Consider the following 21,772-nt stretch of genomic DNA (forward strand, 5'->3'; position numbering starts at 1 on the left):
AAGGTGCAGGATAGATGTATTCCAAGAATGAAGAAATACTCAAATGGCAAAATAGTACAACCATGGCTGACAGGGAAGTCAAAGCTACTGTAAAAGCAAAAGAGAGGGCATACAACAAAACAAAACTTAGCAGCAGACAGAAGATGGGAAACTTTTAAAAACCTATAGATAGCAACTAAAAGAATCATTGGGGGAAAAATGAAATATGAAAGCAAGCTAGCAAACAATATCAAGCTGGATAGAAAATAAAAGAGAGATGAGAGATGACCCCTAGAAAATGAAGCCAGAGAAATAATAATGAAGGACAAGGAGATAGTAGATGAACTAAAATGAATGTTTTGCATCAGCCTTCACTGCCAGGTGTTGAAAGCTGTGAAGGAAGAGAGGTGAGTGCAGTTACTATTACAAGCTCAAAAAGCTGAAAGACCTAAAGTGCATAAATCACCTGGACCAGATGAACTGCACCCTAGGGTTCTAAAAATGGTAGCGATAGAGATTCCAGAGATATTAGTAATGATCCTTCTAGAATCTTGGACTCTAGCATGGTTCCGGAGGACTGGAAAATTACAAATGTCACTCCACTCTTTAAGAAAGGGGGGAGGCAGCAGAAAAAAAAAAATTAGACTGATTAGCCTGACCTCAGTAGTTGAGAAGATGTTGAAGTCAATTGTTAAGGATGAAGTAGTGGACAAAATAAGACAAAGTCATCATGGTTTCCTTAAAGGGAAATCTTGCCTAATGAATCTGTTTTAATTCTTTGGGGGAGATTACAAATAGGATGGATAAAGGGGATACAGAGGATGTTGTATATTTGGATTTTCAGAAGGCCTTTAACAAGCTGCCACATGTGAGGCTGCTTACCAAGTTAAGAGTCTATCATATTACAGGATAGTTACTAGCATGGTTAGAGCATTGGCTGATTGGCAGGAGGCAGCTAGTGGGAATAAAAGGATCCTTCTCTGGTTGGCTACTAGTGACTAGTGGTGTTCCGCGGGGGTCAGTGTTGGGACCACTTCTTTTTATGCTGTAAATTAATGATTTAGATGATGAAATAGATGGCTTTGTTGCCAAGTTTGCAGATGATACAAAGATTGGTGGAGGGACAGGTAGTGTTGAGGAAACAGGAAGGCTGCAGAAGGACTTAGGCAGTTTAGGAGAGTGAGCAAGAATGTGGCAAATGAAATACAATGTTGGAAAATGCATGGTTATGCACTTTGGTCGAAAAAATAAATGTGCAGACTATTTTCTAAAAATTTGGGGATAATCCAAAAATTGAAGATGCAAAGGGACTTGGGAGTTCTTGTGCAGAACACCCTAAAGGTTAACTTGTGGGTTGAGACAGTAGTGAGGAAGGCATATGCAATGTTAGCATTCATTTCAAGAGGTCAAGAATATAAGAGTAGGGATGTGAGGCCTCAGCTTGAGTATTGTGAACAGTTTTGGGCTCCTTATCTAAGAAAAGATGTGCTGGCATTGGAGAGGGTTCAGAGGAGGTTCACGAAGATGATTCTGGAAATGAAAGGGTTATCAAAGGAGGAACATTTGATGGCTTTGGGCTGGTACTCGCTGGAATTTAGTAGGGTTAGGGGGGGAATGTCATTGAAACCTTTTGAATGTTGTAAGGCCTAGACAGAGTAGATGTGGAAAGGATGTTTCCCATGGTGGGGAAATCTAGGCCAAGAGAGCACAGCCTCAGGATAGAGGAGCGTCCATTTAAAACAGAGATGCTGAGAAATTTCTTCAGCCGGAGGGTAGTGAATTTGTGGAGTTTATTATCACGGGCAGCTGTAGAGGTGGGTCATTCGGTGTATTTAAGGTGGAGATTGATGGGTTCTTGATTGGTCACAGCATCAAAGGTTATGGGGAGAAGGCCAGAGAGTGGGGCTGAGGAGGGGACAAAAAGATTCAGCCATAACTGAATGGTGGAGGAGACTTGATGGACCAAATGGCCTAATTCTGCTCTTGTGTCTTATGGTTTTAATTATTCAGCCTGAGATGATCTATTAAAATCTGTTTTTCATACTATAGGCTCCAAAAGTAAAAAAAAAGGTACCAAAATTTAAATTCATGTAGATATTTTCCTGATCCAAAAAGTTCAAGCCATTAAATAACTTTCCACGTTTTTATGCTGGATTTCTGATTCAGGAAACAGTGATTGAGTGTATCATTTTGAATAAGGCAGAACATCCTCTATCATCGCGCCTTGGTACATTGAATACTGTGAATGCATTATGTCAGTTACCTTCAGCAGACTGATGATGCCTTGTAAAATGTTACATGGCGAAGTCCTTTGAGTTCATTTCAACAAGCTGACATCCATACCTCTTTGAAAGTAGTCTAGAAAATTAAAATTTCTGATCTAAGCAACAAGCTGCTTGGCAGATTGTGCAAGCAAACATGGTGGTTTAAAACTTGCTTTTTCCAGAGAGTTACTGCTTCTTATTAGTACAAATGAAATCTGTACATGGCTGTAAGTTTGTGCAGATTTAGTCAAATTGACCAAGATTCTGCACATATTTGTGTAGACTTCAATTCTTAAACCCTTAAGAAAGTAGCACATGTGTACTTGACATGTCAAATTGTCTCACAGGCACTTTAATCATACCACAGGTTTTAAAAAAATGACTTTGAAGTACACCTTGAAATCAATTGTTCAAATGTCTTCACAGTTCCGATTTCCTGAACAGTGGTTTTTGCACTGCGTTGGCAGTCAAAAGTACATAGGTCAGAAGTCTAAATGAATTGTTGCATGAACATGATTTCTTAGATACTTAAGGTTTTTATTTCTAATGTAGATGTTCCAACAATAAGTACCGCTCACTCTAATGTTGTTTGTCAAAAGCAATTCAAACACTACTGTTTACTCAAATAAAATCTGAATTAAAGTGCCGGGCACTGAAATTAAATGGTTAGGATAAATACAGGTTAAAAATAGCATTTTTGGTGCTAGCATTTATATTTTTGTGAATGACCAAAGACATACTGAAATATGAGAGCAAGGATATTACATTTATCCAAACAGGTGCTATTTACCACATGAAAGCAATAAGGTTTTTATAGCAGGTAATGGATATTAGTATTCAGAAGTCAGCCTTCAAGTATATAGAAATGATTTAATGGTATCTCTGGCAACTTGAGGATGATAAAGAAACAATTGCCATTCTATTTGCTGTACTTACTGTTGTGCAAAGTAGCTGTTCTCACCTTTTTCTGAATATTTTGGGAGCCTAATGATATCTTGTTAGTATTTCTTGTCTTAATACAGTATGGATATCTTGTCTTAATATGGAAGAAAGCCACAAATAAACACAGTATTTTCAGTGAAAATCAGAAACTATTGCAGGTGGTGAAAAGCTGAGAGAACAAAAAATGCTCAAAATACTCAGTAGGTGACCCAGCAAATAAAGAGAATTAATAGTAATATTTCATATTGACCCCTCAGAAGAAATGCCAATGAAGTTAGCCCCCATTTTTAAACAGATTTACAAAGCATCCCAGAGCATCACAAGTGGTAAGCTATTACATAATTTCCAAAGAAGAGGATTGTCTTGGAATATGGTTTGAAAACATATTGTTCTGCTGGGTTTATCCTAACTATTATTCTTTTGAAACACAAAGTCTAATTGTTGTAAAGTAAACTAAGTTTCAGGACATTTTATCAGGAAATGGCATAAGAGTTAATTGGCATTTAGGTGTTCTCCTGTTTCAGGTCACTGCTAAGGAGTGAATTTTAACTTTGTTGCATGGATGCTTATATGAAACAGAGCATTGCTTGCTTAGTGCAAACATCTAAGTGAGATACAAACTGCTGGAGGAATCTAGCAGGTTTAGCAGCATCTTTAGAGACAAAGGGATGTTTCATGTCAAAACGGTGCTTCAGGACAGAGAATGTAGAGGGGAGATAGTGAGTAGAAAGAGGTGAGAGGAAGGAATGAAGCAGGGTCTGGAAGGCATTAAGGAGAGTCAGATAAGGAAGGCACTGATGGATGGATAGGGCCGTGGGGGGCGGGGGGGGTTACAGTTTGTCAACAGTGACTGATCGATGATAGGTAGAATCAGATGAGAGATGTTACGTACCCCGTAACTGGGTTGCCAAACCAGCAGAAATGGATCACTCAGTTGGAGTCTGGATTACTAGAACTAAGAAAGTTTTATTAAAGAAACAAGCAACACAATACTCTAATCAAAAGGATAATAAATGCAACAGTTCAGCAATGATAAACACACATGTACACAGAATTAAGATAACAGGATCAATCAAGCTCTATCATTGTCTAGGGGTAAATGACCAGTTTCAAAGTGACGTAAAGTTCAGTTCAATTTAGTTCAGTTCAGTTCGCAGTAATCGCTGCCATGGGAGATGGACAGTGGGGGGAAGGAGAGAGAGAGCAAAACGAATGAATATTCAAACGGCTTCCACACAGATCTTCGATATTCTTCGCAGTCAGCTTTCGTGCGAGCCCTTTGTGATGTCATCTGAGGTCACTGACCGTGACCCCTCCATTTCCAGATATGATCGTTTCTCTGCGGTGAACCTGGCACCCAGGCAAGGGTGGACACACATCAGGTTCCTGCCGATCATGCCTTTCCACCGTGTGCGTCTATGGCTTGATCTCGCGATCAGCCGTCCAAAACTTCCCACCGACTTGTGGGAGACGCACCGCTTCCAGGGTCTTGTTACCTCGGGGTGTTGTGTGTGTCCTGCCTTAGCGAACCTATCCCTTTTTATCCCCTTGCTGGGGTATCGCCTGTCCATCACTTCAAACAGTTCAGGGTTCAAAGGGGGAGCCGATCTTGACAGCTCTCCTTCCGTTAAACTCTCCCGTCCCTTCATTAACATCTCCAAATGCTGCTCCATTGTTTTCCTTATCTCTCTTTCTCCTGAAGACAGGTGGCAGACCAACTGCTGATCCCACTGGTGCCAGCACAGGATAGCTAACATCTTAATCTATGTGTATTCTCGTCACAGAGATAAAAGGGACAGATGGAGCCAGGTTGTGGAAGAGTTGAGAGATGGAGGTAAAGACACATAAGTGGAGAAAAAAAGGCTTCATATGCAGGAATCTGATAAGTAAGGAAGGTGAGAAGGAATTAGATAAGGGATGGATGATAGACAAGCTGGAACCAGTGGAAGGAAAGGACAGGAGACTCAGTAGATTTTGTATATGAGTTATATACAGGTAGAAACAGATGGGAAGGCAACCGTATCTGGGTAATGGAGGCCTGGGGGCTGTTAGAATCTAAGTGAATCAAAATGAGAATGGAACACAGAGTACCTGAAATTAGGAAATTTGGTGTTCATATTGTTGGGTTGTAGACTATCTAGGTGGAATAGGAAGTATTGTTCTTCTCAATCGCATTTGGTGTCACTCTGCGAGTAAAAAACGCTGAGGATATACATGTCAATGCAATATCTTTTTTTTCTTTCTATATTATCAAACATTGCGTTGTACTGCTGTTCCCTTAACAAATTTCACAACACCTGCTGGTGATAGTAAACCTGATTCTGATTCTGAATGAAATGTCATACCACTGGGAGCTCAAGATGACCTTTGCAATCAGAGCATAGGTGTTCTGCAACTTGGTTATCTATTCTACATTTGGTTCCACTGCAATCTGTGGAATTAATGTCCAGTGTGCCATAGAGTTGCAAAAGCAGTCTTTCTGACCCTTCTCTCCTATTAAATTTAAGCAGCTCTGTTTGGATGAAGAGAACAAAAACAACAAAACTGAACCCTGGTGAATAGATTATCAATGAACAGACATTGATTTCATTTATTTGCCATTTGCTTTACTAACTGTTGATGGGAGGATGATAAAGTAGTAACTGATGAGTGTAATCCTTCTTGGGTTATACTTATTAATATAATAATGTAATACAAGGGGTGATTGATAAGTTCGTGGCCTAGGGTAGAAGGACTCAATTTTAGAAAACCTAGCACATTTATTTTTCCTACATTTACACACTTAGTCCAGCAGTCGTGGAACATACAGATCCCTTCTTTGTAGAAGTCGCCATCTTGGACCTCCAGAAAGTGGTCCACAGCAGGGATGATTGATAAGTTGATGGCCTAAGGTAGAAGGAGATGAGTTATTAACTTCAAACTTTCTACATTTTCACTCAAAGAGTTGAACTGCACGTGCATGTAACAAGAGCTGTATAACTCATCTCCTTCTACCCTAGGTCACAAACTTATCAATCACCCCTGCTGTCGACCACTTCTACAAAGAAGGGATCTGTATGCTCCATGACCGCTGGATTAACTATGTGCATGCAGGAGGGGACTATGTTGAAAAATATATGTGCTAAGTTTTTTAAAATTGACTCCTTCTACCTTAGGCCACAAACTTATCAATCATCCTTCGTAAGTATAACCCAATGCCACAGTTTTACTGGAACAGCTTAGTAAAAAGTGGGCAAACTCAGCTACTCAGGGTCCTGCACTGCTGATATTTTCTGAGTTCACACCATTAAGTGTGTCTATATACACTCAGTGGCCACTTTTTTAATAAAATCCTGTATGGTCCTCTGTTGCTGTAGCCCATCTGCTTCAAGGATCAACATGTGTGTTCAGAGATGCTCTCCTGCACACTACTGTTGTAATGTATGGTTATATGAGTTACTGTCACCTTCCAGTCAGCTTGAACCAGACTGGCCATTTTGCTCTGACTTCTCTCTTTAATAAAGCACTTTTGCCCACAGAATTGCCACTCACTGGATATTTTTAGCTTTTTTTTGCACCATTCTCTGTAAACTCTAGAGACTTTTTTGCATGAAAATCCCAGAAGATCAGCAGTTTCTGAGATTCTTAAACCACCCCATCTAGCACCAACAATCATCTCATGGCCTTAGTTTTGCATAGACTGTAAAAAAAAGAGTTTTATATTCTTGCCCTTATTGGTGGGGATGACAGCAAAAGATAGTCTGCTTGGCATTTTAATTGAAGATCATCCATCTTGTTAACAGAATAATGGGACTGTCACCACTGCACTCAGTTGGTCATCTAACAGTATAATCGATGATTAATTTGAAACTATCATTGTTGGTCAGTAGATGAATAAAACTAGAAACAAAAACAAAATAGTCAATAACTTCAACAGTAAAGTCCAACAGTTTGCAGCAGTGGCAATAATCCCTTGATGGTTTTCAGCTGTTAGTAGAACCGCGAATGGTAGATAATGTCTTTTAAACGATAAAACATTTTAGAAAAAGTGTATTGGACCCAATAGTACAAAATAGTCTTTCATAATACTAGCTATGCCACTGTGTTGACTCATTTTGAAAAACTTTGTAAAAAAAAAACTGCACCCTTGTTCTTCTGTGAACAAATAACAAGCATATCATAGGCTGTGGTGCATTGGCCTGGATTTTGTAGTTTGTAATTCTCAGTTACAGTTCTGATTCCTGATTGCCTCATACTTGCCAAGTTTAGTTCCAGAAATCTGGACTTGCAAGTAGAGAATGCTCTGTATCCAATAAAAATAAACACCCTGGTAAACTTCTGATAGATGGATAATCCATTTTCTCAGCTTTGTCATTAATCAATTGTTATTAAGCTTAAATTCTTCTGAATAATCCAACATTCAAAAATAGAAAAAACAGTGAAATAAACTTATTAAATTTATTAAAAGTAGAAGTAATAGCATCACTTAAAATCTAAGAAAGTAAAATCAGTGTGGCTGTAAATAAGAATAACTAAGGAAAGTGCAACCAACCCTTTCATGCATTATTCTATACACGATTCTGAAATCTCCTTTCAGGCGAAATCCAACATGATGTCAAATTTGAGGGAGTTATAGGAGATTCGTATTTGGCTGTTGATTCAGTGGCTGAAGCCTCTTAGCAAGTTTGTACTTATGTGTTTGAAGGTACACATGCTTTAGACCCTCTTGCATTTATAGAGTTTTATGCTGGCAGATTACCATGGAATTGATAGCACTATCCAACATATAGTGGACACATTGAGTTTGGAAAGCTGCAATTGACTTAATCTTCTTAGAAAAAAGATGAGTTGCTGCTCCTCAAGGCTATGTAAGCTTTCATTATAATGCTATAGGACATTGGGATTTGGAGGATCCATTGGTAGGATAAGCAAACTATAAGTAAGTGTCCTCTCCCAGGTCAATAACTTTACAACAAAGCAATGGATAGGCTGTATTTTTCACATACACAAGGTAAGTTTCCTGAAATAAATACTGTTTTCTGAGCTCTGTCATAATAAGAGATTAATAGGCAGCAGAAGAAAAGATTCAAGGATTTTTTGAAAACTTTGAAAATTCTTTTCAGTCCCAGGGAATCCTAAACCTCAGCTGTTCAAGATTGAGACACAGAATAGGATGTTATCGAAACTCTTAAATCAAAGTGTAAAAGTATTCAGAAGGCTAGCAGTGGAAGAATTAATAACCAAAATATGAAATAGCACATTGGAATAATTGGCATATTATTATAGTAGAAACAAAGCCTTCTTGTAACCTTGTATATTATATGTTGCATATATTTGTATTAGTGTTGGCGCGTGGCCAAATAGTTAAGACATTAAGGCATTGGTCTAGTGATCTGAAGGTCGCTAGTTCAAGCCTCAGCTGAGGCTGCGTGTTGTGTTCTTGAGCAAGGCACTTAACCATACATTGCTCTGCGACGACACCAGTGCGAAGTTGTATCGGCCCTAGTGCCCTTCCCTTGGACAACATCGGTGGCGTGGAGAGGGGAGACTTGCAGCATGGGCAACTGCCTGTCTTCCATACAACCTTGCCCAGGCCTGCACCCTGGAAACCTTCCAAGGCACAAATCCATGGTCTCATGAGACTAACAAATGCCTATATATATATATATTTGTATTAACCTATTGGAGATTGGAGGGTGCAGACCAGAGGGCAAGTTCCTAGAGTCCATCTCTGGTCTTTCATTATCTGGCATCAGTAATCCTCAGTGATGTTCCACTATTATCTCTGCTTGATACGTGAGTCAGGAAACATCAAAAGCAAACCTCTCAATCAAAAACACTTAATTAATCGAGCTTAAAGACTTAAATGAGCTTCTTGGAATGAATCATTAAAAACGTTACTCACCAGCAACTTGGTAAATGAAATAAAGTTTAACAAATAATAACCAAGACACAAAAATGCTGGAAATACTCGGCAGGTCGGAAGAGAAAGAGACTTGATGTTTCAAGTTGAGATGCTTTGTTCGAATTCAGAAAAAAATGCTTTACCTTTGCTGCATTTTTTTTGATATTATTCTATAATTGTACAAGTGGCCATAGTGCTCACAAAGAATTAATTGAACAAATTCTATCTGGCCATTGATTTTTCAATAGATTAGAGCTGTGATTTCAGTGGAAAATCTAAAGCAAATTGTTGGAGAAGTGTCCTGCCCTCATTTCCTGGAATGTCTTCCATAATATGACACTTCCAACAAACATATGGCCAATGTCTCTGCTTAAGTCTGACCAACAGGAAATATGGGAGATAATCCTGTCCTGAAGGTGTTGTAAAGCATTCATATTGAACAAATATGTACATGCTTAATTTGGCACATCCACTGATATGAAATTCCTGTAAGCATTGTTCTTAATGGAAATATGGAATCACTGTGTTACGAAGAGAGAGGGATCACAGAATAATCATTCTGGTATCAGGCAACAAACAGGAGATTAAGACGGCTGATTATTCTGGAAAGTTCTCTACGGGATTGATAATACTGAAACTGTAAAGAGAGTTCCTCCAGTATGTTCTTGGGTAGATATAAATTATATCAGCAGTAGAGGTGAGTTGGCCCCTCAGATAATGTCCTGCTATTCAATAAAATTATTGGCTGATTTGACTGTATCCTCAATTCCACATTCCCACCTTCCATACGTGACTTTCCACCATTTTGCATATCAAGGATCTACCTATCACTTAAACATATTCAAAAACTCTGCTTCTGCTGCCCTTTGTTCCAAAGATGCATAAACCTCTGTGAAAAAGAGTTTCCCTCCTTCTGAATGACCAAGAAATATGGGCATTTCCTTATTTTTATATTCCTAGTTGTAGATCCTTTGGTGAAAGAATAGGTCCACTCCACACCACTCTATCAAGAGCCCTCAGGATCTTCAAACAAGGGAAAATCTGTAGATGCTAGAAATCCATTTGCAACACATGCAAAATTCTGGAGGAACCCAGCAGCCTAAGCAGCATCTATGGAAAAAAGTAAACAGTAGACGTTTCTGGCTGAGACCCTTCATCTGGACACAATAAGATCCCCTCAGGATCTTGTATATTTCAAAGTAGTCCCCCCTCATCTTCTAAATACCCACCTGTATAAGCCAAGACTGTCAAACGTTCTTCATAAGACAGCCAGTCGAGGAAACTTCTGTGACCTGCTTCCAAAATATTAACATGCTTCCTTAAATTAGGAGACCTAAACTGAACATAGTACTCCAAATATGGTCTCACAGGCACCCGATATAATTGCAGAATAACTGCAATACTATTGCATTCAATTCCCCTAGCAATAAACCGTGACTGTTTTCTGTTAATAGTTTTCTTAAAAATTACCTTTGGTGGAGAAACTGAAGGAGCTGGACTTAGTGTGGCTCAAATTGCTGCCTGTGTCCGGGAGGGGTGACTGTGCAGAAACAGTATGCAATCTAACAGCAAGTCATTATCTTAGTTGCTTTTCTTGTGATTGCAAGGCCCTGTTGGACTTAGATCCACTCCAATTTGCCTACCAGCGCAACAGGTCTACAGCAGGTGCCATCTCATTAGCTCTTCACTCAACCCTGGAACATATGGACAGCAAAGGTGCATAAATCCGAAAGCTCCTTATTGACTACAGTTCAGCATTCAATACCATCATCCCCTCAAAACTAATCAATAAGCTTCATGACATTGGCCTCAATATCTCCTGTGCAATTGTATCCTTGATTTCCTCACTTGTAGACCCCAGTCAGTTTGCATTGGCAACAACATCTCCTTTATGATCTCCATCAGCACAGGTGCACCACAAGACTGTGTGCTTAGCCCCCTGCTCTACTTGCCTTACACTTATGAATGAGTGGCTAGCCACAGCTCCAATGCCATATTTAAGTTTGTTAATGACACCACTGTCATTGGCTGAATCAAAGGAGGTAACAAGTCAGCATATAAGAGGGAGATTGAAAATCTGACTGAGTGCTACCACAACAACAACCTCTCACTCAATGTCAGCAAGACCAAGGAGCTGATTATTGACTTCAAAAAGGAGAAAACCAGAGGTCCATGAGCCAGTCCTCATTGGAAGATCAAAGGCCGAGAGGATCACCAACTTTAAATTCCTCTGCCTTATTATTTCAGAGGATCTGTCCTGGCCCCAGCACGTAATTGCAATTACGAAGAAAGCACACAACGTCTGTACTTCGGAGTTTGCAAAGATTTGGCATGACACCTAAAAATTTGGCAAACTTCTCTAGCGGTGAGTATATTGACCGGCTGCATCACAGCCTGGTATGGAAACTCCAATGCCCTTGAATGGAAGATCCTACAAAAAGTAATGAATATGGCCCTCCCCACAATTGAGCACATTGGCATGAAACATTGTCACAGGAAAGCAGCATTCATCGTCAGCCAGGATTTGCTCTCATCTCATTGCTGCACTCAGGAAGAAGGTACAGGAGCCTCAGGACTCACACCACCGTGTTCAGGAACAGTTATTACCCCTCAACCATCAGGTTCTTGAGCTAAGGGGCTAACTTCATTCAATTCACTTGCGCTATCACTGAACTGTTCCCATAACTTATGGACTCACTTTCTAGGGCTCTTCATCTATTGTTCTCCATATTTATTGCTCATTTATTTATCACTATTATTTTTTTTGTAATTGCACAGCTTGTTGTCTCTTGCATATTGGTTGAACACCTACGTTGGTGCAGTCTTTCATTGATTCCATTATGGTTATTAATCTATAACTGATTTATTGAATATGCCTGCAGGAAAATGAATCTTTTCTTTTGTATATGGTGCATATGGTGACATACATGTACTTTGATGTTGAGTATGAATGCTACAAGTCCAATTCACTGATTTATTGGCGGTGAGGTAGCTGTGAGGCCACGGCTGTAGCAAGGACAAGACCTCAAGCTGCGATGTCACCTGTTTACAGCTGCCCAGAAGAGAAGCAGTGGAGTCGAGGTGCTCCACTGAAGTGCCGGGCGTGGTGTGGCACAGCATCCAAGCTAGAGTTGGCGTTGCTCCCCAGTGTTTGCTCAGCAGAAGGCAAGCCATATTGTGTTCGACTGCAGATTGCTGCAATATTCATGGACTCAGGGTTGTGGACTACATTTTTTTACATGACTGTATTTTACTGATATCTTATATGTGCCTTGTGCATTGTATGAATGTTAGCACTGCATTTTGTACCTTGGCCCTGGAGTAAATTTGTTTCGTTTGGTTTACTACTGAAGTGTTACAGTGAACCGAAACAGCCAATGCCTATTGATCAGTTCCCAGGCTGATTTTCACTGATTGGTCATTTTCCTATCAGCATCTCAAATGTCTTTGGGTAAAGCATTTAAATAGTTATGCTTTGGGATGTACTATTGAGCTTTTGTGAATTCTGTAGTTGCATGATTTTTCAGAATAAAAGCTTAATTCCAGTTCTGGCTTTGTTCTATCTCTTGGCTTTGGGTCTCATCAGTAGTTACAGGCAAGCAACACAACAAAGTGACTTTGAGGTGCTGTACTGACTTGGCAACTTCAGTAGAAGACCTGCGCACAGTTATACAACAGCAACAAGCTCAATTTGAGGCAGCCCAGCTGAGGTTAATTGAAACCTTGACCAGCAGGTTACCAGTGAGTTCAACGATGTTGATATCAGACACTGAACAAAACTTATGTGCGTCAGTTGTCGCATCCATTACCGCTTTCCATTTCAATGCTCTTTAGGAGTTATGTTTGCATCATGGTTCAAACGCTATGAAGATGTATTTTGGGTCAAGTTCGCCAGTAAAGATAACTCATAGAAGACAAGCACTTTTCTGCAAAAAATGCTGAACTTGAGGGCTATTTCATCTGCATTCTGCCTTAGAACATGTGAGAGATCATTTGACGAGACTATCTGAGCAGTTTGTAGAGTAGTATCTCTCTTCGCTGTTCAATACCATTGCCTAAAACTCGTGTAACCCTTTCACCAAGCCTGTATACAAACTTGAATCACTAGGTAACTCTGCTAATAGCCACATGACTCGGGACGAGAAGGCCACATTTCATAAACAATATACGTCTAGGATCAGTATGATTTGGGTTCAACCAAACAGGAAAGTTAAGATGTTCCTATTAAGGAACACAGGTTGTAGCGAATGTTGTGTAAACACAGTTATCAGTAGCTCAGAAATGAGAGATCATACAGCAGCATAAGATTATAAAGGAAGTACATTTGCAAAATTTTCAACTTTAACTAACAGTCACAGAAAACAAATAGAAAAATAAAAGGGCCCATTACAGTAAAACCAGTCCAATGTGCACATAAGTGTTGGAGCTCATTTCTGGATTAGTCGGAGGTGTATTGCTTTACTCTTGTGCTGGACCCACAGTCTGCATGAAAGCACCCTCCACATTCCAAACTTCCTTTGAACAAACTGGCACTCTCATGCTTATTGGCCCTTCCTCCTTGGAGATATTCAGCTGCACAAAGCACTTCTTGCAATGGGGACCGTCCTTCCAATGGCATTCTGCAGCCTCTTTCCTTGTGCCCCTCTCTGCAGCTCTCACCAAAAGACCCCAAACCAGACTACAGTCCTTCAGAAATCTGATCCCACTCAGCTCTCTTGAGTCTTCCACTGGGCAGACACAATTGGCTGGCACAACATGGCCCCCTATCTTTAGCCAAAGCCAAAACGTTCTTTCCAGCAGGACACAGTGCTTTTAAAGATGATTGCTAAAATAACATACCTCACAGCATAGCATAGAAATCTTAACCAGAACATAAAAGCACGACGCCAATGACTTCATCGCATACGCTGGTGTCATCAGCTCTGTATGTGAACAATTCAAGCTGAGCAACATGACTGAATCACAATTCAAATGTCTGATTTTTATTTGCGGGCTTCAGGCACCAGGTCATGCTGGCATTCACAAACGGCTCCTGGCCAGACTGAAACAAGATCCTGATATGACTCTGCAAGCTATCACTGAAGAATGTCGGCATTTGATGAGCCTGAAATATGATTCCAACCTGGTCAAACAGAACCCTGTCAGAGCCGTTTCCACTGGCCCCAGCGTCACTCAGCAAGTCTCTGGGCAGCCAAACACAGCTTGTTAGAAATATAATGCATAGTATTATGCAAGAAACGGCTCTACAGGAAACATAATTGCAACAAGTGCCAAAACCATGGTCATAAAGAAGGCTTTTGTGGTCCTTCGCCAGGCCAGTGAATCACAAGGACATGAAGATAGGTGCAAATGGGAGCGGGGCAGGGGGTGAAATAAAGAGCTGGGAAGTTGATTGGTGAAAGAGGTAAAGAGCTGGGGGGGGAATCTGATAAGAGAGGGTAGAGGATCATGAAAGAAAGGGGAGGGGGAGGAGCACCAGAGGGAGATAATGGGCAGGGAAGGAAATAACGTGAGAGGCGGAAATGGGAATGGGGAATAGTGAAGGTGGGTGGACAATTACCGGAAGTTTAGGAAATCTTCAAACAGTCAAAGGTACCCAGATGGAATTTAAGGTGTTGCTCTTCCAACCTGCGTGTGGCTTCATCACACCAGAAGAGGCTGTACTCCAATTGAAGGAGCAATACCTGCCTGATTGCTGGAATCTTCTGACAATCAAGACAAAATCTGCGGATGCTGGAAATCCAAGTAACACACACAAGCTGCTGGAGGAAATCAGCAGGCCAGGCAGCATCTATGGAAAAGAGCTAACAGTCAAAGTTTTGGGTTGAGACCCTTCAGCAGGACTGGAGGAAAAAAGATGAGGAGTGAGAGTTGGAGAGTGGCGCGAGGGGAGAGAGAAACACAAAGTAATAGGTGAAACCGTGGGGTGGGGGAGGGGTGAAGTAAAGAGCTGGGAAGTTGATTGGTGAAAGAGATACAGAGCTGGAGAAGGGGGAATCTGGTAGGAGAGGACAGAAGGCCATGGAAGAAAGCAAAGGGGGAGGAACACCAGAGGGAGGCGATAAGCAGGCAAGCAGATAAGGTGAGAGAGGGAAAAGGGGATGTGGAATAGAGAAGGTGGGGAGCATTACTGGAAGTTTGAGAAATCAATGTTCATGCTATCAGGTTGTAGGCTACCCAAACGGAATTTAATGTGTTGTTCCTCTAACCTGATTGTGGCCTCATCACAACAGTAGAGGAGGCCATGGATTGACATATCGGAATGGGAATGGGAGGTGGAATTAAAATAGGTAGCCATTGGGAGATCCTGCTTCTTCTGGCAGACAGAACATATGTGCTCAGTGAAACAGTCTCCCAAACTACGTCAGGTCTCACCGATATACAGGAGGCCACACCGGAAGCATAGGACACAGCATATGACCCCAACAGACTCACAGATGAACTGTCGCTTCGCTTCACCTGGAAGGACTGTTTGGGGCCCTGAATGATAGGCAGGGAGGAGGTGTAGTGGCAGGTGTTGCCCTTGTTCCACTTGCAAGGATAAGTGCCAGGAGGGAGATCAGCGGGTAAGGATGGATGGACAAGGGAATTGCATTGGGAGTGATCCCTGTGGAAAGCAGGAAGCGTGGGGGTGGGGGGAGGGAAAGATGTGCTTGGTGGTGGGATCCCATTGAAGATGGTGGAAGTTATGGAGAATTATGCGCTGGTTGCAGAAGCTGGTGGGGTGGTAGGTGAGGACAAGAGGAACCCTATTCCTGGTGGTGTGGCGGGAGGATGGGATAAAGGCACATGTATGTGAAATGGAAGAGATGTGGTTGAGGACAGTGTTGATAGTGGAGGAAAGGAAGCCCCTCTCTTTGAAGAAGGAGGACATCTGAAATTTTCTGTTTTTATTTTAGATTTTGAATATCTGCAATACTTTAATTTGTTTAATGAAATCAGAATTATTTCCAAGAAAGTTAATTTATTGTTCTCTATTTCTCAAATCTGTACTTTTTTGTAAATAAAAACAAGAACGTGAAATTGCAACAATAGCATACAATCTTGACAACATTCAGAACTAAATTAGTCCTGTGACCACAAGTTAAATTGCTGTACTTCAAGCTGGAGAGTTCACTTTTGTCTGATGTAAGTACTCTACCTCAAAAAATTACTAGAGAGACTTCAGCCGTTCCCAAATTCCCTGACTCCTTTTGAACTCAGTGCTCTCAATTAGTAATGAAGCCATGCGTGTAACTTTATTAACTTGCTATTACAAGCAACACCTTCCTCTTCTGTTTCTCACTTCATTCAGACAGTCCACAGAAACCCATGTAACTGGACAAGGATTATGACTCATCAGCACATAGTACCTGTACTTGCTCTGTAGGTAGGTTACTGTATATGATGAGGCTTGATTTGGAAATGTGTTTGGAAGTGGCTCAGAAGGATTAAGTTTTATTGCACAGCTTCTTGTCCAAGTTCTCCACACTTAAGTGGACTCATGGAAAAGGCAGTGTTGATTGTAAACAGTCTTGAGAATAATCGTGGAACAGTTCACATTTGCAAGGGTAATTTTCCTGAAAATTCCTTTCCTATCAGAAAAACAATCATCTTACAGAAAATATAGAAAAGATTAGCAGCCTGGAACCTCACCACTCAGGACGTACCCTCTTCACATTGTGAACATTGGGAAGGTACACTCAGTGATTCAGAAACAGCTTAATCCTTTCTACCATTTGATTTCTAAATGGACATTGAACCCATGAACACTACCTCACGAAGTTATAATTCTTTTTGTTTACACTATTTATTTTGACTTAACTATTTAATATATATATTTTTAATGTAACTCAGTTTTAAAAATATTTATTTTTCATGTATTGCACTGTTGTTGTAAAGTTAACAAATTTCAACACATACACTGGTGATATTGAACCTGATCCAAATATTTTGATATGCAACACAAACTAAAACACAATTTTCCAGAGACGGTAAACCATTTTCATCATCAATATCGGAATAAAAAAGAAATGTATCCAAAATTATATCTAATTTAGAATATTCCAAATATTTATAATTGAATATTAATCAATTTTGGTGAGGACTATTCACTTGAATAATATCACATTAATATTTAATTTTGAACATATGAATAATCTGCTTGTTTTTATTACCAGGAACTGTATCGCTAATATCTTTGGCTGTACTTTCATATGACCGTTACATTACAATTACCGGGGTTGCAGAAGCGGACAGGACAAACTACCAGAGTGCCTTTGTTGGAATTTCAGTATCCTGGATCTATTCTTTGATGTGGACGGTGCCACCTCTATTTGGATGGAGTAGCTACAGTCTTGAGGGACCAGGGACAACATGCTCTGTGAACTGGTATTCAAAAGACATTGCCAATGTGTCTTACATTATGTGTCTCTTCATCTTCTGTCTGGTCATCCCCTTTCTGGTGATAACCTGCTGTTATGGAAAAATGCTGCTGGCAGTGAAGAAGGTAAATGGCATTTCTATTACACAGTTTCAGCAAAGTGCTAACACTTCGGAGTGGCTTAAGTCAGTGGTTTGGTGAAAATGGCATTGTAGTTTTGTCAAACAACACAAATGATTTCTGTAAAAACACTGTATAAACTTGGAGAAACTAATAAGCTGGTGAGAGAGAAAAGAAAACATTATTCAGCAAGGTGAGCTGAGAATGCCAGCCTTTAACATCAAGGCAGCAATTGCTTTGGGAATGTGGCTTGGTGAATCTGGTGAAACTGAAGTCAATAGGCGTAGCTGGGTAAAACACTCCACTGATTTGAGCCATACCTCGTACAAAGAAAGGTGGCTGGAGTCCAATTATCTCAATCCCAGAATATTTGAACAAGGCAGTGGTTAGGCTCAACTATCCTTAGCTGCTCCATCAACGATCATTCTTACATCACAAGGGAACACGTTCTTGTGATTGCAAGGTGCCCAAATCCATTTGCAATTCCACATAAAATAAAGCAGGCCATACCAGCCTAAGAGTACGTTAAAAGTTAAGAAACTAGACTGAGAATAAGAAATCGGTCATTCAGGTTGTTCTATAGCTGAAGAGTTGTGAATATTCAGCATGTTCAAAGCTGAGTTCCATGAATTTTTGGACTGTAAAGAAATTGGAGAAATGGGGTTTAGTTGAGAATGTGGAATAGAGGTAGACATTAACCTTGGCAGCAATGCCGATGTTGTGCAATGGAATGAATGGGGAGTGGTAAGCATCTGGAATATCTTCTCATACTGGTGCAGGTAGTTTAGCTTTCAGAAGGTAATTGAGTCAATTCTTAAAGGAAAAAGTGCAGAACTGTCTGCAGTTTCCTGTAAATTCTAGCCCATCTATATTCAAATTTGATATGAACAATGAGTTTGCCAGGCGAAGGTTTGTATCTTTTAGACAGAGTGAGGAAATTATGACTTCGTACTTCAATCTATAACTACCGGTAACAAGTCAGCAATCTGCTCCTCATTTCTTGCTGCGGAATTATAATTATAACCTGAAGTTAGCTTGGTGGTGAGATTACTTAATTTGACTGTCTGCAATTCTAGATCTATGTGGAGCAAGTAAGATATACATATATTGGCAGATCTCTTAAAGTGGAAAGTTTCCAAATGAGCTTTTTGAAACAACAGAAAGGAATATGTTACTAATTACATTTTTGTGTTGCAACTGATGGAGTATTTTGATCTTTCTGTCAGTGTGATCATGTGACATGAAAGGAGTCACTGTGAGGGGAAGAACTTGAAATTTGAATCAGCCTTACACAGCCAACATTATCATTGTCAAATTTCTGACAGTGAACCACAGGATTCTATTTGCACTCCATTAATGACCAGAAAAACAATACCTGACTTGCTAACCCCAATGCTGACAAAGTGGTGGCATTTGAAGGTTCATTGGCAGGAGTAATTTACTGCTGACCTGCATTGCTTTTTAAAAGATTGGAGTTGTTTTCAAAACGTATTAGATGATCAGCAGCAAAATTGCAGCCTTTGTCATTTGCTATTGGCTGTGGAGACAGCATAGATGAAAATTAAATGCTGACTTGCTATTTTCTTTGTTCCTAGAATCCAGCCATTAAAGTACTGCAGAATTTTTTTATAAGAGAAGTATAATGAAGAATAAACTAGCATATGATAAGTAAGCTACCATATACTGACAAAACTTAATAGTCTGATGTGCTAGGGACTTTGGTGCCAACTTGGAATATTTTTTCAGCCAATTAGATGATACTTCTGTTAATACAACGTGTTTTTTCATTCACTTTTTTGAGATGTTATGCAGTATTTTAATAGATATGCCATTAAGTTTGAAAGGAAATGGGGAAAGGGACTCTGGGATGTTTACAGAGAAGCTGGCAAGTTGAAAATGAGTGCAGAAACTGCGACCTGGTGAAGGGAAAGGGACGTAGAAACCAGGGACCTGGCAAGTCTGAATGGAGTGCAGGTGCTGCGTGACCAGGTGAGTAGAATGGAGCACAACAAACATAGCCAGGTGAACAAGACGCTGAACCATTAGGATTTCTGAATGGTTAGATAGTAGATTATCAGAGTTTTACTGGAAAATGCTCTGCTATAGTACCATTAAGTAAAAGTCTGAGGAGCATATGCATGTTGTTTTTTAAGGCTAAGTATTAATGAAGATTAAACTGGATGGCTTAGAATTTCCATGTGGACAAACAGGAGGAACTGCATAGGCCAAATAGAGAATGGTGGTCTTCATCAGACTTCAAGGAATCTATGCTCCAAAGAAGCTCAGAAAACCCCATGAAAATTCAGAGCCCATTTATAAATACCTGCACCATCCACCTTGAGACTGAGGATGCTGCCTTTCGCATATTTCATTTGTTACTGCCATTATTCAACTACTGTTGCTGAAATACACTCTAAACTTCTGAGCATTACACTAGATAATTCTTCTAGGATCCAGGCCAGATCTGAATCCCACTGGTTTCTAGGGAGCTTGCAAAGTTTTGAATAGGAAGCAAGGAAGAAATCTGAAATAGTTTGACTTTACTGCTTTAATTGTAGTTAATATAACTTAGTAAATTTTAAAAATGATTTACTATGATTTTCTTTTTCACCATTTCGAATGTAAGGGGCATTTAAAAACAGTTGTTTTCATTGAGAGTTTCCATAGCTGGCAAAGATCCACTCTCAGTTTACTGACTATTATAAGCATTGGAATGTGGTACAGCATGGAAACACACACTTTGGCTCAACTTGTCAATGCTGACCGAGATGCCTGTGTATACTAATCCCATTTTCCTGCACGTGGCCCATATCCCTTTATTCCTTTCCAATCCAAGCCCCTGTGCAAATATCTACTTGAATGCTTAGATTATACCTGCCACTGCAGTGTGAAAAAAATACTCTTCAGATCTCCTTTAAATACTTTACCTCACTTCTCTCAATTTAAAATCATGTCCTCTAGTTTTAGACTCCCCTACCCATTGACAACATACAGTAGCTATATGCCCATCTATGCTCATCATACATTTCATAATCATCTAATCTGAATATAATTTTTCATGTCAGCATTGGCTCAGTAAGTATTACTGTTGGCTCTGGTTTGGATAGTTATGTTTTAAAGTCCAGCTTTAGTAAATTAGGCTTACGTTCTTTCATATGAGCCATAAGGAAAAATCCTCTCAAAGAAAAAACACATGGCACTATACTGCAGTATAATAAAGCAATAATCCCACATGTCCTAGGCAATATTTATACCATAGTGCTCCAAATCAGGCAAACTGATCATTTTGTAGAAATTAAATGCCATATTTCTAACAATACAATATAGTTAAATGACATGATGACATGGGGATTCCTATATAAATTTTTTATTGATTTTACTTAGAGATACAGCATGGAACAGGCTCCTCTGGGCTACCCACCTGGGCCGCCCAGCAACCAACCAATTTAACCCTAACCTAATCACAGGACAATTTACAATGACTAATTAACTTACTAACTGGTACAACTTTGGACTGTGGGAGGAAATTGGAGCACCCAGAGGAAACCCACGCACATCACGGGAAGGGCATACAAACTTTCTTATAGAGGACGCCAGAATTGAACTCTGAACTCTAACTGTAATAGTGTTGTGCTACCTTAGGATGCATTTTCTTGCAGGTATTTACAGGGAAAATGAAACATTTGAATTTTAAGAAAATCTATACATAAAATACATGATAACCATTATGCGAAAGAAAAGAAACCATGCAAAGAAAGAGAATACTGAGTACACAAGTTGTAAGAATCCCTGAAGGTGAGTATGTAGGCTGTATGTTAGAGTAGTGGTGAATTGTGGTGAATTAAGTTATCCATGCTGATTCAGAAGCCTCTTGGTTGTAGGGTAATAACTGTTCTTGAATTTGGTAATATGTGACCTCGAGCTTCCTGTATCTCCTGATGTCACTAGGAAGAAGGGAACATGGCCTGGATGGTGGGTTTCTTTAATGTATGCTGCTTTCTTGTGGCAGTGTTCCATGTAGATGTGCTCAATAGTGGGGAGAGCTTTGTTTGTGATGCACTGGGCTTTCTGTAGTCTTTTCTATTCCTGGGCATTGGTGTTTCCATTCCAGGCCATGGTGTAACCAATCAAGATACTTTCTGCTATGTATCTATAAAAGTTTGTCAAAGGTTTTGGTGACATGTTGAGTCTATGCAAGCTTCTAAGAAAGTAGAGGTCCTG

At 40.0% G+C, this 21,772-nt stretch overlaps 1 protein-coding gene across 1 annotated transcript in view; it reads left to right on the top strand.

The window, feature by feature from the left end:
* Positions 1-21,772, top strand: part of LOC140197034 (opsin-3-like) — a 67,403-nt gene that overhangs the window by 3,843 nt on the left and 41,788 nt on the right. Inside the window, exon 2 of the mRNA XM_072256967.1 lies at positions 17,229-17,557. Within this exon, the coding sequence (XP_072113068.1) occupies positions 17,229-17,557 (329 nt within the window). The remainder of the gene's footprint in view (positions 1-17,228; positions 17,558-21,772) is intronic.

The sequence above is a fragment of the Mobula birostris genome, chromosome 4, assembly GCF_030028105.1.
Source record: "Mobula birostris isolate sMobBir1 chromosome 4, sMobBir1.hap1, whole genome shotgun sequence".
In the NCBI taxonomy this organism is placed as follows: Eukaryota; Metazoa; Chordata; class Chondrichthyes; order Myliobatiformes; family Myliobatidae; genus Mobula; species Mobula birostris.